Raw genomic sequence first — 16,946 nt, forward strand, 5'->3', positions numbered from 1 at the left:
ATAAGCAATAAACACAGCACTTAGCAAACAGTTGCCTATTTACACATCAGACATGGAGCACCGTTAGGCATTATTATTTATGATCATTATTCTGGCCACCTGAAGTCCAGTCGTTACTTTTAGCTCTGTTTTGGTCTCCACCAACTCCTGAGATAAATACCTGGATCTCTGGCTGCTAAATGCTCCACTATGTTTACCAGCTAGTTAACTAACTAGGTGTTGGGCAGGTAGCGGGCAGTGGGTTTAGCTGAGCTTTTTCACTATAAATGGCTGCCTCCTGTAGCTGGAAGTGGGGTTGATGACGGGGTTGAACCAAAACATTTAGCTTACGGGCTGTTAAACCAAAACAATGAGCATTTATCTGTTTTCACCCAAAATGTCTGTAGCTGCAGATGCTAACTACCCATTTCTTATTCCATATGTTTAAAAAAAAAAAAAATCAGTAATGTAGAAAACATCATTCTTTGTGCAACACAAGAAAAAAATATATCTACAGTAGCAGACATAAAGCAAAGCAAATGCTTTCAGGAATTGATTGCAGGTTGAATCATAACTCTTGTAACACCAGCTAGCAAGAGAAACTAGTTAAACAAATATTTCTGGATTATTACCTTAAACGTTGTCACTGTTTTGTTGGTGCATTTCAGGCATCTCCTGTTCGCTACAGAAGAGAATGGGAGCTGAAGGCTGACCTCTGGCTGTCACCCTCCCACCATCCTTAAGGGAAAACTGTAAAGACAGAGGGATAGAGAGATGTAAGAATAAACAAATGATTCTCGCTCTTTGAAGATGTGAGGCAGCTTCGTCTTTCATGTGTTCCCATAGAGCCTCGCACTCTTGTGGACAATACATCTGATGTCACATTTGATCAGATAAATCTTTGCTCCATGCGTTGGGGTTCCTGAGTTTGCAGCAGTCTCATAACCAACTTTTTCTTGGAGTTATTCTCACCATCAGCTTTATTTTGAAAGATGTGATGATCTGTAGTTATCTTCTGGATTAAATGGTCTAGCTTGGTGACATATTTGAATCCAGCACTCGTCCTGGTGTTTCTGCTGCGCTTCGCACAAATCACCAAACAGGGTGGGCAGGAAATATTTTTATTTTGAATTTTCTTGTGATGAAATCTGAGTTTTTGGTGTTGTTTTCTTTCTCTGATCAGCCAAGATGGCTATCACTGCTCATGTCGTGACAATAATAGCTGTTCTTGTGTTTTTAGCAGTATGAGCGTCTCTAGGGATGGTAATGTCGGTCAGCTGGTAGGTCCACCATTTGGTTGTGACTGAAATATCTCAGCAACTACTGGATGGATTGCCATGAAATTTTGTACAGACATTCATGATTCCCAGACGGTGAATCCTACTGACTTTGGTGATCCCCTGACATTTCCTCTTGTGCCACCAAGAGACTAACATTTGTGGTTTTGAGTGAAATGTAACATCAACTTTTGGATGGATTGTCAAGAAATTTGGTGCAGACCATAGACAGCATTCACATCCACCTCGGTATGAACTGTAATAACTTTGGTGATCCCTAACTTTGAATCTAGCACAGTCATCAGGTCAAAATTTTAATTTGTCCAATTGTGGTTTATAACCAAATACCTGCAAAACTAATGACATTCCCATCAGCCTCAGCTGTACTTTATGTTTAGTGCTAATTAGCCAATGTTACTGTAGCATGTTAACACATTTAACTAAGATGGTAAACATTCTGCTGAACATCAGCATATTAGCACTGTCTGTGTGAGCTTGTTAGCATGCATTAGCATGTTGGCATTCAGCTCAAAGCACCACTGTGCCTCACAGAGCCACTAGCATCGCTGTAGAACAAACAGTTGCTAACGCAAATGTAAAACCCATCACTTTTTCTGAGAAAAGATCTACCTTTCAGCAAATGCAGATCCACAAATATAGCAAAGCAGCAGTGTGTTCCTCCAGTTAAATCTATAAAATATGTCCATTTGTGGCTGGTAATTAGACAGAACTTTAATATTAAATCAGAGTGACTTAGATCTGAGGTTTTCTCATGTAAAGAAAAGTTCAGCTGTGTGCCACAGGATATTAATGGGGTTAGTGCTGCTCCTGCAAAGGTCACGCCTGTGTGTCGTAATAAAATCCTCGCTGTCAGTGTTGGGCTGTGAGCCACCATGCAGCCGTAATAGCATGTTTTATCATTTCAGAATCATTACACCTCTGAGTCAGACATGAGTAAACTGAACTTCAGTAGTGGTTGTGAATTTCTTTGTCTTTTTTAAAATAATTTAAAAAACTGCAGTTTTCTGTTCCTGTCACCCTCAGATCTGCTTGTTCTTCTGCAGTCTCATCACTCATCTCTTCCACATCAGTTGCAGCTCATATAATAAAGAGATTCTCTGACACTTCAGCCAGCGGGAACTGCAAAGGAAATAATGAGATGAGCATGACGCTGAGGTGTTGTTGGGATTCAAAGGAGAAAACCAACTTTCTGTCAGGGAACAAAATTTAATTAGGCTTTGGTTTTCCTCATGTCACAATATATTTTAGATATTCTCTATCTAGTTTTAGAGAATTTTTCAGCCAGCAGAGGGGTATATGAGTTCTCAACAGATCGGAAAGCAGGAAAATACGCAAAATTTGAGAAACAGTAAATGTTTGCCCCTCACTGTGACTGCATGAGTCACGATTGTAATTGAACTCCACAACAGGACACGTTTTGAAACTACCATGGCTTCTACTGTCGGTACTTTTATTTTGCAAAAATACTTCACTCTTAACTACACTCTGAGTATAGAATGTCTGGTGAAAAGAGATCGTCTTTCAAAAAACTTGTAATGGAGTAATTTTCAATTACAAAGTAAATTATTCTTCCACCACTGTTCCCTCCACAAATATTGACTGAAGCATGAATGTTGTCCTTGTTCTGAAGCTGTACTCCTGCCATTTGAAAAGGCTGTAATGGTAGCCAAAGTGAAGTCTTTCAAGGTTGAAGTGTTTCCACAAACAGCAGAAAGCATCATCAAGAGCACCAATGCCCTTCAGAAAAATCATGCCATATGTCATCATGTTCTACCTTAAATAGCAGACATTGGGAAAATATATAAAGTATATAACAAGATGCTCACAACAAGCGGCTGAACTGTCCTTGTTCACGTTGGTAAAACTGCTACAGGACATCATGGGAATGTGCAAGTTGTTCAGATTGTTGTACAATCCATATTTTGTGAGGCATTTTCTGTACGGTTTAGTGTTAAACCCCAATGGAGCTGTAGATCACTCTATGTAAACTCTATTCATCATCTTAAGAAAGGAAAGATGAGATGCTTTGTACACTTGAAAATCAACAGCTGCCCACACAACAGCGCCCACTTACAGTCTCCACAGCACAGTTCGTCACAGCCTGTGTCAAATTCAGACAATCACAATTAACTTGTGTGAGTGTGTGTATGTGTGTGCAACTCATATGAAGTGATACATTTTAATGAATATATTGACATAGATCTCCATCTTCCCGTTTGATTACCTCAAGGTTTTTGCTTTTTGTATTGGCTTTTGAGTTTACAGCAGTCTGGTGTGTGCGATCCATTAAAGAGCCTTGCATCTTGATAGTGGGATTTATATACAGTGGTATGCAAAAGTGTTTGCCTCCTTCCTGATTTCTTTATTTTTCTTATGTTTGTCACACTTAAATGTTTCAGATCATCAAACAAATTGAAATATTTTTCAAAGATAACACAAGTAAACACAAAATGCAGTTTTTAAATGAAGGTTGTTATTATTAAGGGAAAACAAAATCCAAACCTACATGGCCCTGTGTGAAAAAGTGATTGCCTTGATTGCCGTGATTGAAGTCTGTCAGCCTCACTAGAATGCTGTATCAAATTCACATCTGAATCCATATAAGGTTCGGCTATTATTCAACAGATGTTGAATAAACATTCGCAAACAGTTTGCTCAACTTATCTCCACTAGGCCACTCCAAAGTCTTCATTTTGTTCTTCTTCAGCCATTCAGAGACCCCACAACAACATCCAAAGAACTGCAGGCCTCATTTGCCTCAGTTAAGGTCAGTGTTCATGACTCCACCATAAGGGCAAAAATGGCGAGTTCAAAGATGAAAACCACTGCTGAGCAAGAACATTAAGGCTCGTCTCATTTTTGCCAGAAAACATCTTGATGATCCCCAAGACTTTTGGGAAAATACTCTGAGATGAGATGAGACAAAAGTTGAACTTTTTGGAAGGCGTGTTAACCATTACATCTGGCGTAAAAGTAACACCGCATTTCAGAAAAAGAACATCATACCAACAGTAAAATATAGTGGTGGGAGTGTGATGGTCTGGGGCTGTTTTGCTGCTTCAGGACCTGAAAGACTTGCTGTGATAAATGGAACCATGAATTCTGCTGTTTACCAAAAACTCCTGAAGGAGAATGTCCGGCCATCTGTTTGTGACCTCAAGCTGAAGCGAACTTGGGTTCTGCAGTAGGACAATGATCCAAAACACACCAGCAAGTCCACCTCTGAATGGCTGAAGAAGAACAAAATGAAGACTTTGGAGTGGCCCAGTCAAAGTCCTGACCTGAATCTTATTGAGATGCTGTGGCATGACCTTAAAAAGGCAGTTCATGCTCAAAAACCCTCCAATGGGGCTGAATTACAACAATTCTGCAGAGATGAGTGGGCAAAAATTCCTCCACAGCGCTGTAAAAGACTCATGAAAGTTATTGCAAACGCTTGATTGCAGTTGTTGCTGCTAAGGGTGGCCCAACCAGTTATTACGTTTAGGGGGCAATCACTTTTTCACACAGGGCCATGTAGGTTTGGATTTTGTTTTCCCTTAATAATAACAACCTTCATTTAAAAACTGCATTTTGCATTTTGTGTTTACTTGTATTATCTTTGACAAATATTTAAATTAGTTTGATGATCTGAAACATTTAAGTGTGACAAACATGCAAAAAAATAAGAAATCAGGAAGGGGGCAAACACTTTTGCACACCACTGTAGAGAGGTATGAGATCGTACATTCATTTGACACGGACAAATGATGTTTTTCTCACACATCTTGAAATATTAATATAATACTCAATTTTGTGTATTGAAATAGTGGTAGGACAGACAGGCTGTCGACTATTGAAGAAACACCAAATCCAGTTTTCAATGAGTACTGCTGTTTCCATATTATTTTCACATTATTTATTTTAATAATATTTCTTTTTTTTTATTATTATTTTCACAACCAACTTCCCATCACAAACACAAGCGTGGTACAAACCTACAGAACTTCATTTTAAATCCTAATCATGACCCATAAGTTTTTAAATTATACAGTCATGCTGAATAGCAGAGAAAAATGCATTTATGTGATGCATAAATGTGTATAATTTGCAAATAGTGCAGCCATTAAATGTTGGAATCTTGGATTGTAACTTAATGTAAGTTAATATAAGTCATTAACTAAATATAAGTGTCCTCTAGCTTCACTGGAGTGTTGTAAGTAGCACATACAGAATACAAATGTGTATGAGATGTGATGTTTTTATATATCTTAGGCCGTCTCAGTGGAATATTGTAAACAAGTGATTATATAGAAATAAAGGTTGGCCCTGGCTTCATTTGGTACTTTTTTTTCCCACAAGTATATATTTATATTTTATATCCATCTTATTCCTGTAATGTATTTTTTATTTACTACTCACTAGAATGTTTTAGAAAATTGCAGTTACTACAATATTGTCTACATACATCCCTTAGTATTACACTCTGTGGAAGGTTTGCCTTCCTCTTCAAATCTCCAATATTCCCTGAATATTAAAAAAAAAAACTACTTTTATCCTGATTGCATAGTTTGATGCATTTATGGTGAAGATCTGGTTGGCTGAGAGAAGAATATTATATGCTGTTAAACTCATTGCTCAAAGTACTTAGTGATCATTTAGGAAGAAATATATTGGAAATGTCAGTGGCTCCCCCTGCTGGCAGGCTGTAAACCTGCAGGACAAATCCTGTGGTGACTGTTGGAAATGCCAAATTCATGATTTATGGTCAGGTGACCAAATTAGGCTGATTAAACCTTAGTAAAAATAAATATGATACTCTTACACTAAACCAGTTAAATTTAAGTTAGCATGAATTCACTTTTCAACAATACTGTAAAATGAAGAAACTCGCTTTGCGCAACTGTTCTAAATTATTAAATCACAAACTTCTCTTGCTTATTTTTTCCCCTAATATCTAAAACCTAAGTATTTATCAAAAAACCAAACTTGAAAACATATTGCAGTTTTGTTCATGTAATTGTTAGACAGTCATAGCATCTTACATATAAAACTTATAAACTTGGTAACTCCAAAAATAATTTCAGGTAGTGGTTTCAAACCAAGTAAAGGATAACATGCAATGGATATTTATTCAAAGATAAAATATGCAAAGCCATTTCCCTGAACACATACCTTTTGAAAAAAGGCTCTGACTACTTCACTTGAAAAATGTAATGACTTATGGTCGGGACATTTCAGTTTGTTCATACATTTAGAAATTGTAGGTACATTTTTAAAGCACTGATATGGTTCACATGTACCAGATGTTCAATCTTCAACTCATCTTTCTCCAAATATCAGGGTACCAACTATATAGTAGTGATATGTAGTTGACAGATGGCTCCACAGTGAGGCAAAAACTGCAGGATCAGTGTCACCTGATCACAGCAGCAGAGAATCACACTTATATTTAATACATTTTTTTAACTGCTATTAAACACAAAACACTGTAGCAGAAGTCTGTAATAAGTTGTTTTCAACGATTTTTCATTTTGATGCAAAAATTTCAACTTTTAATACATCACTATCCTTGTGCAGTTCAAAATGTTACAGTAAGTTAAAAGGAAAAAAAGCACAATCTCACATTTAGCTGTCGTTACCCAGTTTTCTGTCCAAAAAAATATCTCCTTAAAAACTTGTATTATAGTAAATATTGTAACTTCAAGAAAAATAACCACAAAACAAGTTTCTTTTTATATAAAAAATGGTTTTAACAATTTCTTTTTTCAGTACAAAACATTACAGAGTTCTAGGCCAATCAAACAAATTCACTGTCACCATTTGAAATAATCATGAACTCCCCCAGTCAAACGTTCTACAATAACATACAAAGAGTTTTTTTGTCATTAAGGGTTTTCTGTATTTTTTCTAGTTATGGGAAAATATTACAACACAAAGCCTAACAATCACTCTTCTTTTGCTATAATATTAATAATAAAAAGAACAAATGTGAACTCCTGGTCCAATCAAAGCCCAAGCCCCAAAATTTCTGGTCAACATGGCATCTATGCAGTCTTCTGCTGGCCCTTCTTCCCAATGAGGGATTTGTGGATGTGGGGAATGACACCTGAAAACCAAAACAAAAAAACATTGGTGAGATTAAATGTAGCATGCAAAGGTAGCAGTGATCTGCAGAAAAATATTCCAACAGAATGTGTAAAGAATTAACAGAGCGCACTGCCACCATGACACTAGGAAGCATGTAGGATGCACATGCAAAGACAAAAACTTGATAAAACCTAAAAAATAATTTAATAAAAGTTATGAATCTGTTTGCGAAACTGTCGGCTCACCTCCTCCAGCAATTGTTGCCTTGATAAGGGAGTCCAACTCCTCGTCACCACGGATGGCCAGCTGCAAGTGACGGGGAGTGATACGCTTCACCTTCAAGTCTTTGGAGGCGTTGCCCGCCAACTCTAGTACCTGAGAACAAAAATTATCACAGACAGGCATTAATGCAGATGGCACCATCTCACAGAAACACTGCATGATATGACATCCAGTAACACTGTTAGTCACAAACACACACAAAATGGGGAAGCTTACTTCAGCAGTGAGGTACTCAAGGATCGCAGCACTGTACACAGCTGCTGTGGCTCCTACACGCCCGTGGCTGGTTGTGCGAGTCTTCAAATGTCTGTGGATACGACCCACTGGGAACTGGCAGGAAACAGACGAGACAGTGGTTTGGGTAAAACAAAAAGGGGCAACGTCTCTGCGATCAAGAAGGGTGCCGCATGACATATGCAGTTAAGCCACAAACTGCCATATGAAGATTGAAAGAGATTTACCTGCAACCCAGCCCTCTGGGAGCGTGACACTGCTTTTGCCTTGGCTTTGCCACTGTCTTTTCCTGCCTTGCCACCAGCCTGCATGGGGTGATTTCAGGAGATGTTTAACAGGAAACAATAGAGAGCATGAAATCAGAGACACAAAATGAGGCAGAAGTGTGTGAGGCTGTGGTGTTTCTATTTTGTGCAATAAGCCCTGCCTAACAATTTACAACTGCACATCATATTTTCAAATTAGCGGAAAAGGGAGCTTTGTAAGCCAAATATTAGAGCACGAAGTGGTTAAATTACAAATAGAAGACTCAAATGAGAAAGTGAGCACTAAACACACCGTATTAACATTTCAATGGGCAAGTTAACGTTACTGATGCCCGGTCAAATTGTTATCGCTTTCCCGCCATTCAAAAATAAAACATAAATCAAAGGCGGTAACGTTAACGATTAAAAGTTACAGGAAATTAAATGTATAACACCTAAAAAAATAAGCCGATTAAGTTGAGACAACTAACACAGAGCCATTCTGACAAAAACATGAGAAGCTGTCAGCGGGCTGCAGCCAGTCACCCCGCGACAAACACTAAACAGACGCGCCGCTTTAAGACGGTCAGAGTATTAATGTTAGTTTTCATTCACGGATTTCAACAGAAAAGTTTGCCTCGCGTTGTAGTCCAGGGGCATAGAAATCACACAGTCGAGTTTACTCAATTCTCCTTGTTTACAGACTTATTATGAAAGACTTATGGTCAACTATTAACAGTTAGCCAACCGTTGAGCTAATGAAAAAGCTACACTTAGCTTGCTAATGGTTGCTAATCCATCTTTCAGAGAGGGTACACAGAGTAAAAAAAAAAACACATAGCTATAAATCCAAGTTTGTACTTCAAACTACTCCACTTCTGCAAACGATGAGCTAATATATTTTACCTTTAACGGAAAAGAAACAAAACTCGGACTTCTCACGCCAATGTTAATGCTAACGTGTTAGCTGACCGTTAGCTCTTTAGCAAGCTTTCTAACCACACACATTCTGGTCGAATTTCTCCTGTTCAAATTCAAAACAGCACTTTCCACAGTTGCACATTAATTACAGAACAAATGTACCGAGCTCCCCGGTTATGCATTTAGCATTAGCCGATGCGTACATACCATTTTTCCGTCTCGTTATTTGATTGTAGAACTGAGCAGATAGCAAACAAGTTCGACTGCTGAAAGCAAAGAAACAATAAACCCTTTCGCAAATCTTTTGCATGCGACCCCTCGTGGGAGTCTAGAAAGCCAATCAGAGTGTGTGTTGTTACTTCGAATCTCTGTTTCGACCAATCGCCAATCGGCTTGCAGAATAATCACCCATCCCCCACCGTAAGATCATCGTGCCTGCCTTTGCGCACGAAACCAACAAGTAGGCGGGACTGTATGTGTGGAGTGTCCTTCCAGGGGCATTCATCCCAAAAATGTACAAAATACATAATCGGGAGGCCGTAGTTGTAATTCATTTCTGTATTGCAGTACAAGGGCACTCATAACTTCTTCAAATGCAAATTGTTTTGTACTGACTGCATTAGGAAACTGCTTATGGCAACAGTGCATTGACCAAAGGACAAATTCGCTGTTGTAGATATACGTTAAACATGAGTTTAATACTGACATGGAGGGCTGTTATGGATTGTAAATATAATATGTAATCGAATGTCATCCACAAGGCGGTCATGTTTTGATGACAGGCAGGATAATTGGCGAATGAAAACGCAAGCCCGCTACCTGATGTTGTAATTGGCAGCCGCAGTGGCCAATCAGAGCCCAGCAGCGAGCGTCCGGTTTCCTCTGCGAGCTCGGGAAGCAAGTGGGGGGGTGGGGGTCAAAGATACGCAGAGAAACGGGCTGCTGGTGGCGAAGATGGCGGATGGGGACAGTGGCAGTGAGCGCGGTGGCAGCAGCGGCGGCGGAGGGGGAGGAGGAGGCGGCGGATTTCAGCACTACCAGCGGGATTCGGAGACCCAGGAGCTGGCCTCGAAGCGGCTGGATATACAGAATAAACGCTTCTACCTTGATGTGAAGCAGAACGCTAAAGGCCGGTTCATCAAAATCGCCGAGGTCGGCGCTGGGGGCTCGAAAAGTCGTCTGACCCTCTCCATGTCAGTTGCGGCAGAGTTCCGCGACTACCTGGGGGATTTCATAGAGCACTACGCCCAGCTTGGGCCTAGCACCCCGGAGCAGATCGCTCAATCTTCCGGTGGGGATGACACCGGGCCTAGACGGGCCTTGAAGAGCGAGTTTCTGGTGCGTGAGAACCGAAAATACTACCTCGACCTGAAGGAGAACCAACGGGGTCGGTTTCTCCGGATCCGGCAGACCGTTAACCGAGGCCCCGGTTTTGGAGTCGGGGGGGGTGGCATGCCCGGGGCTGGCATGCAGGCCGGACAAACCATCGCACTCCCGGCCCAGGGCTTAATAGAGTTCCGTGACGCCTTGGCCAAGTTGATAGACGACTACGGGGGAGATGAGGATGAGCTGGCCGGTGGCGGAGGGGCCGGGGGCTACAGCGAGCTTCCGGAGGGCACCTCGATCATGGTGGACTCCAAGCGGTTCTTCTTTGACGTGGGATCCAACAAGTACGGAGTTTTCTTGCGGGTGAGCGAAGTGAAGCCCAGTTACAGAAACTCTATAACAATCCCATTCAAGGCGTGGGGCAAGTTCGGGGGAGCGTTCAGCCGCTACGCAGAGGAAATGAAAGAGATCCAGGAGCGGCACCGGGATAAGATGTACGAGAGGAGAGCCGGAGAGGAGTCGGAGGGCGACGACGTGGACGACGATTGATGGAGAGGTGGCTACTTGAAGCTGACAACATGATGCAAAGCCTGGCGATAAGCAGAGAAACGGAGAGAGAGGAACGACTATTCTGTGCATGACGAATCGAACTTTTAAAAAGCTAAAACAACGGAGTAAAATAAAAAAGTATATTTGACTGAGAAATTACTATCTATATAAGAGAATCATGTTCTAAAGTTTAGGTGGATGTTATAGCTAAATGAGTGCGGACTGCAGAAGTCAACTCCTGTATGAGATTCCCCATTGATAAAAACAATCTATACATATATATCTATATCGATGTATAGATATATATGTCTATTTGATAAACTCACACATGTAGCCCAGCAAATTAAGTTTGACAGTGATCAAGACACAGCAGTAGGTTACCAGTCTCACTTCCTGGTTGACATCCAATGGTAAGAGATCACCTGGCGCTGACCTATAGTCTGTGTGATCTTAATAAGTAAGTGTGAAACATACCAGCAGAGTGGGGGTGAGACAGAGCGCCTGCATCACTCACCATGGCTGTGTGTGTGTGTTTTTGTCTACAATGACCTGGAACGGATGGCTTGCCCAGACAGTCCCACAACACCCACACAACTCCACAGTCTCAGCTATAGGGGGCATCCTTGGCATCGCAGGACATCCACTCAGCCCAGCGAGGTCCCATAAGGTGATCTGTTACAAGCACATGACTCATTTGGATTCTCTTGACAATCCAAATGAGTCCAAATACCCTCCCCCTGCTCTTCCTTCCTTCCCTCCCTCTCTGCCTCCTGGGCATCCCTCAGGTGCTAACCTCCTGCTCCGATAGCTGAAAAGTGGTGAGGCCTGCTCACGCGTGGCTTGTTTTGTCTCAGGGCTGGCAAGTCCAATCCGTATTTTGGGGGTATATCAGCATTACCTCTGCCTGTGCATCACCCTCAAGAGTTTCTGGGTGCAGATCTGGTCAGCCAGTTTCTGCAGTTGAGACGTCTGTGGCAACTGATGATGTCTCACATGCTGCAGGCCCACGTTTGACCCCTGTGACCTTTTTGTCAAAGGGGACACATTAAGCTCAGGCCTCTAGCACTGGTCACGATTTTTCGAGTTTAAGCTTAATATTGCCGGGCTTGAGCTATGGTCTCAAGGGAATTGACCTTGTTGACTTATGTAGGATGCGCCATTGGGATCCTTTAATCTTGAACTCAGACCATTGATGACTGAAGCAATGTTCAGTCTGATTGTAAGAAAAATTAGGTGCTTTTGGAAAACAAAACCCACAGTGGGGTGCTGTACCTAAAGAAAGAAAAAATATATACTGGAAGAGATTTACTTACTAAAAAGATCAAGTATAGATAGAATTATTTTTCAAAAGAGATATATTGAAATATGTCTTTAGAAATATGAGACATTTATTAGATAAGGCTGCCTAAAGTGGCTTATTTAAAACACTAAACTTGGATGCAATTGTCCAGGGTGATATTTCATACCTGCTTTTTTCCTAACATTTCTTTTATTCCTTAGAGGAAATTAAGACGAGTACAACAAATTGATAACACAGTATGTTATAGCAGTTTCTAGAAACAACTTCATTGAAGTAGTTTGTCAGCAAACACTCAGCACTCCAGTTCACTTTACATAGCATCGAGTTGTCCCCTCATTTCAGTCCACCCGTTTAACCATGTTTTGTCATAAATTGGCGTTCCATCAGTTGCCATAGGACGCAAACACCTGCAATCATCAACATTTTGACTTTAGTGCTCCTTTTAAAAATATGATAATTTTTGCATGCCTGCTCTAATGCGGAGCTGCCTTGTGTTCGTTTATTTTGCATACTCTGATTGCTGTATGATGGTATTTATCCATTTTTGAGAACGGTTTCAAGTTTTATTTGTGTTGCAATGGGAAAAAAAAGGTTAAAGTTTACTTCTCAGCCTAATAAAAAAGCCACAAAGTTCCCGTGCTTTGGGGAATGTCACTTTCATTGTCCCACTTCCTTTGGTGTGTAAACCTCTCGTTGAATTTTACTTTACCCACTTCAACACAACAAATGCAGAAATGCCATATGAAAAAAAATCACCTGGGAGCAATAGTTTTTTTCTTTTCTATTGTTATAAATATACTATATATAATATTACACATGAGATTGAACTACATCCTTCTTCCTGTACTGTGTTACGTGAAATGGCAGCTGTTTCAGTCGTGTGTTCTGCTGTAATATTCTACCAAGTTCCTTTCAACGAGAAATAAAAAAGGTTTTTGCTCAGGAGAGGTGTGATCTTTTTATCCACCCACTTCAGGGTGGATGTCTGTCTTATCTTTACAGGATCAGCCCCACAAAGGTGTAGTGATTTTTCTTGTTATTTTTTAGGTAACTGATTATTTTCATCACTGATTAACCAGCAGGTCATTTTCTCAATTGATTGATAAACAATTTAGTCCATAAAATGTCAAAAAATAGTGAAGAATGCTCATCACAATTTTCCAGAGTTCAAGTAGACATCTTTCAGTTGCTTGATATGTCTGAGCAACACCCAAAACCCAAATATATTCAATTTACAATCATAGAACAGTAAGAAAACCAGCAAATATTCACCTTTAAGTAGCTGGAAGCACTGTGGCAAACCGATCATCAAATATGTTACTGTCGATTGACTAGTAAGATATTCGACTAATGATTTCAGCTCTGTATCAGTTAATTATCTGTCTGATGTGAAATAACTGTGCTTTAGTAGCTTTATGTCGCAACAGGTGCCTCTTCAGAACAACAGGAGACAATTTATTGACCAGACCTTTCCCATTTCTGCAATTCTTCACATTTGTTTAAAGTTATTAAAATACAGTAAGCAAAAAGGTTAGCTTCAAGATAATTTGTATTTCCACATTATTTCGTAAGCAGCTGACTTCAATTGTATTATATACTAACTCTTGATTCCCTGCAACTAAAACTGGTGGAAGAAGTATCGTTATCTTTGACTTAAATAAAAGTACAAAAAGGTAAAAATACTCCATTAGAAGTAAAAGTCCTGCAGTCAAAGCACAGAAGTATTATCAGCAAAATGTACTTCAATATCATAAAAATAAAAAAAGCTTCATGCATGAAAATGCCCCCTGTAAGTAACGTATTACTACATATTATTACATCTTAAATTACACAGGTAGTTTTTTAGCTCAGCTTTTAATACGCTGCAGCCTCACGTGTTGATTCAGAAAATTGAAACAGATGGGTGTTAGTGCTTTTTTTTAAGATGGTATTTTTGTCTTCTAACCAATCATACCCAGCATGTTAGGGTCAACAATGCCCTCTCAGAGCCCAGACCAACCAGCACTGGGTTGTTTCAGCTCTCCTCACACTGTACACAAATGAGTGCACGAGAAACCACTCTGAGACCTATATCATTGAGTTCTCAGATGATACAGCCATCCTGGCCTAATGCACAGAGACAGCAGTTCAGTTTACCACTCTGAAATAAAGAGATTTGTAAAATGGTGTGACACCAACCATCTTGTGTTGAATGTGAAGAAGACTGAGGAGATGGTGTTTGACCCTAGGGTAGTGGGCGATCTTAGGCCGGTGGTTATCCACAATGAATCCATCACTCGGGTCTGCTCATATAAGTACCTCGGGGTTCATGTTGATAATACACTTAGCTGGAGGGCCCATGTTGATAGTCTCTTCTCTAGACTGCAACAGCGGATGTATTTTTTTACGTAGACTTAGGATCTGTGGAGTTGAGCAGAAGTTCATGTTACTCTTTTACCATGCAGTCTTAGAGAGTATTATGAGATATGGGATAACAGCCTGGTCTGGTAACTTGTCAGTTGAAATCACGAATTGCTCGTCTGGTACAGACTGCTATGAAAATGATGGGGGTTAAAAAATACTTGTCCCCCCAAACAATCTATGAGCAGTCTATTATCAGACAGGCAAACAAAATAGTGTCTGATCCAACTCACATTCTCCACCCACCCAGAGTTCGAGGTCTCACCCTCTGGTAGAAGATTCAGGGTTCCCCAGAGCAGGCTGAGCCATTCTAAACATTAATTCCTGCCCATGTCCATTAAGATTCTCAACCAAAACAGGTAATGTAGGCCATGGGGGTTGTGCAATATATCGCCATAGTCAGAAGGTGTGTATGTGCAAACTGTTACATGGAAGCCTTGTGTTGTTGAGATGTTGATGTTTTTTTACTATGCAGTATGTATGATTTCATCTACTGTGGAACTGCAGGACGGGGTCCAGAACAAAGAAAAAAGTATATACGTTAAAAGTATATCTTATCTATTTTTTTTTATATAGTTTAGAGGTTCCCAATCTAGGGGTGATGACCCCTCCAAAGGGTCACAAGATAAAAATGAGGGGTTGTGAGATGAGGAGAGGAAAGAAAAAACAAAGTTCTGATACACAAATCTGTTTTCATGTTTTTGACTTTTCTCAAATTTTTGTGAAATATTGCATACTTTTACCTTATTTGGTCGCAAACTATTATTTAAATGATACCATCTTAGAAGTTTAGAGGGGAAATGTCTCTTTGGTGAAACTTCTAACAACTTATAGACATCTGAAATGTAACAAGGGGCTTCAACTGAATCACTGGTTTAATCTTTAACAACTACACTACACTGATATAGTTACTACTTTGAAGATGATCATTTTACATATGATCATTTTATGAAGTGTAATGTATTATTATCTCCTATTTTATAATCTTGTGTTTATGTAAATGTAAAATCTTAATCTTAAAGTACAATATTTCCCTCTGAAATGTAGTGGAGTAGAAGTAGAAAGTAACATAAAATGGAAATACTAAAGTAAAGTACCTGCACCTCCTAGCTAAGTACAGCGCTGGAGTAAATGTACTTAGTTATTTTCCACCACTGGCAAGTAAACATTGTCAAAGTTGTTTGATAAAAAAAAACAAAAAAAAAAAACAGGGTCCACTTACAGTACTTGCTTTTTCCAGAGCTTTCAACCATACAAGTTAAGTTTTTTTTTGTCAAACTACTGTTTCCAAGGACAATAGTTGATTGTTAATAGTTAAAAGTAGATCATATTTTTTTTCTCAGACTTGGACATCATTTTTTGCAAAGACAGTTTACACAAGGGCAGTTTTTTCAGTGCTTTTCATGCCATTGAGTTTGAAAGGGAAAGAATGACAAAGTGTATCTCCATCAGAGTGTGTATCAACAACACATCACATCACTGAGAGCAAAGAGGTTTAGTCAGCATGTAAACCTAACATTGGTCTCATTCCAGCTTGTGATTATACAGATCAGAGTCTCCTCTCTGGTGGAAGGTGTGTCAGTCAAAAGACTTGCTGTAATCTTTTTTTTTTGGCCCTCTGTTGCACATTGTCACCTGTTCAAGACTTCATGTAAGACAATTTTGTGGTGAGAAAGACACCTTACTGATAAGGTCAAATGTAGAGTTGCTCCAGTATTATCTGCAACATTCATTTTGGCCCTGATACAGTTTCTTAGTACTCAGCAGAGACAAATACATGTTGGTTTATATTTCAGGTACTGAGGGATACTTTTAGTTTATAAATATTACCTACTGTGAGGTATGAAAATGGCAATCAGTGAAAAATACAGTAGTAGTAGAATTAGTTGAGATATTTTACTGAAGTAATACCACAATGTTAAAATACCCCATTACAAGTAAAGTCCTGTATTCAAAACTTTACTAAAGTACAAGTGCATAAGCATTATCTGCAAAATGTACTTGAAGTAGCAAAAGTAAAAGTACTCATAATGCTAAATGGCCCCATTCTCAGTGCTATATTCATCATATATACTGTATATTATTGGAATATCATTACTGATTCACTAACATATAAGCAGCATTTTAATGTTGTTGAGGTGGAGCTAATTTTAACCACTTCATACACTGTTGGGTAGTTTAATCTATAATAATGCTGCATATTTTATAAACTGATCGACATATATGTTTTACATATTTAGAGCAGTGGAGTTGAGTAAAAATTAAGTTTAATGTGAATTAAATTGTAGATGCTTTTTAAATTCTGTTCCCTTAAAGAATTTAAACTATTTGGCCACTAGGGGC

General features: G+C 39.5%; 2 protein-coding genes across 3 annotated transcripts; one reads left to right on the forward strand and one right to left on the reverse strand.

Annotated features, from left to right (window-relative positions):
• Nucleotides 1-6,362: 6,362 nt before the first annotated feature.
• LOC122875879 (histone H2A.V) lies at nt 6,363-9,381 on the reverse strand. Of its 2 annotated transcripts, XM_044195501.1 has the most exons (5): nt 9,236-9,381; nt 8,090-8,167; nt 7,845-7,958; nt 7,592-7,721; nt 6,363-7,365 (listed from the first exon to the last, which is right to left on the reverse strand). In XM_044195501.1, exons 1-5 carry the CDS (start codon nt 9,236-9,238, stop codon nt 7,304-7,306), a joined length of 387 nt encoding a protein of 128 aa, XP_044051436.1. In that variant the 5' UTR covers nt 9,239-9,381; the 3' UTR covers nt 6,363-7,303. The 2 variants fall into 2 exon arrangements, with proteins under 2 accessions (XP_044051436.1, XP_044051435.1); XM_044195500.1 differs by lacking the exon at nt 9,236-9,381 and having other exon boundaries at nt 8,090-8,173.
• Nucleotides 9,382-9,761: 380 nt separating this feature from the next.
• LOC122875878 (transcriptional activator protein Pur-beta) lies at nt 9,762-13,148 on the forward strand. The gene has a single exon (XM_044195499.1). It carries the CDS (start codon nt 9,983-9,985, stop codon nt 10,901-10,903), a length of 921 nt encoding a protein of 306 aa, XP_044051434.1. The 5' UTR covers nt 9,762-9,982; the 3' UTR covers nt 10,904-13,148.
• The last annotated feature ends 3,798 nt before the right edge of the window (nt 13,149-16,946 follow it).

This window comes from Siniperca chuatsi, linkage group LG5 (assembly GCF_020085105.1).
Source record: "Siniperca chuatsi isolate FFG_IHB_CAS linkage group LG5, ASM2008510v1, whole genome shotgun sequence".
In the NCBI taxonomy this organism is placed as follows: Eukaryota; Metazoa; Chordata; class Actinopteri; order Centrarchiformes; family Sinipercidae; genus Siniperca; species Siniperca chuatsi.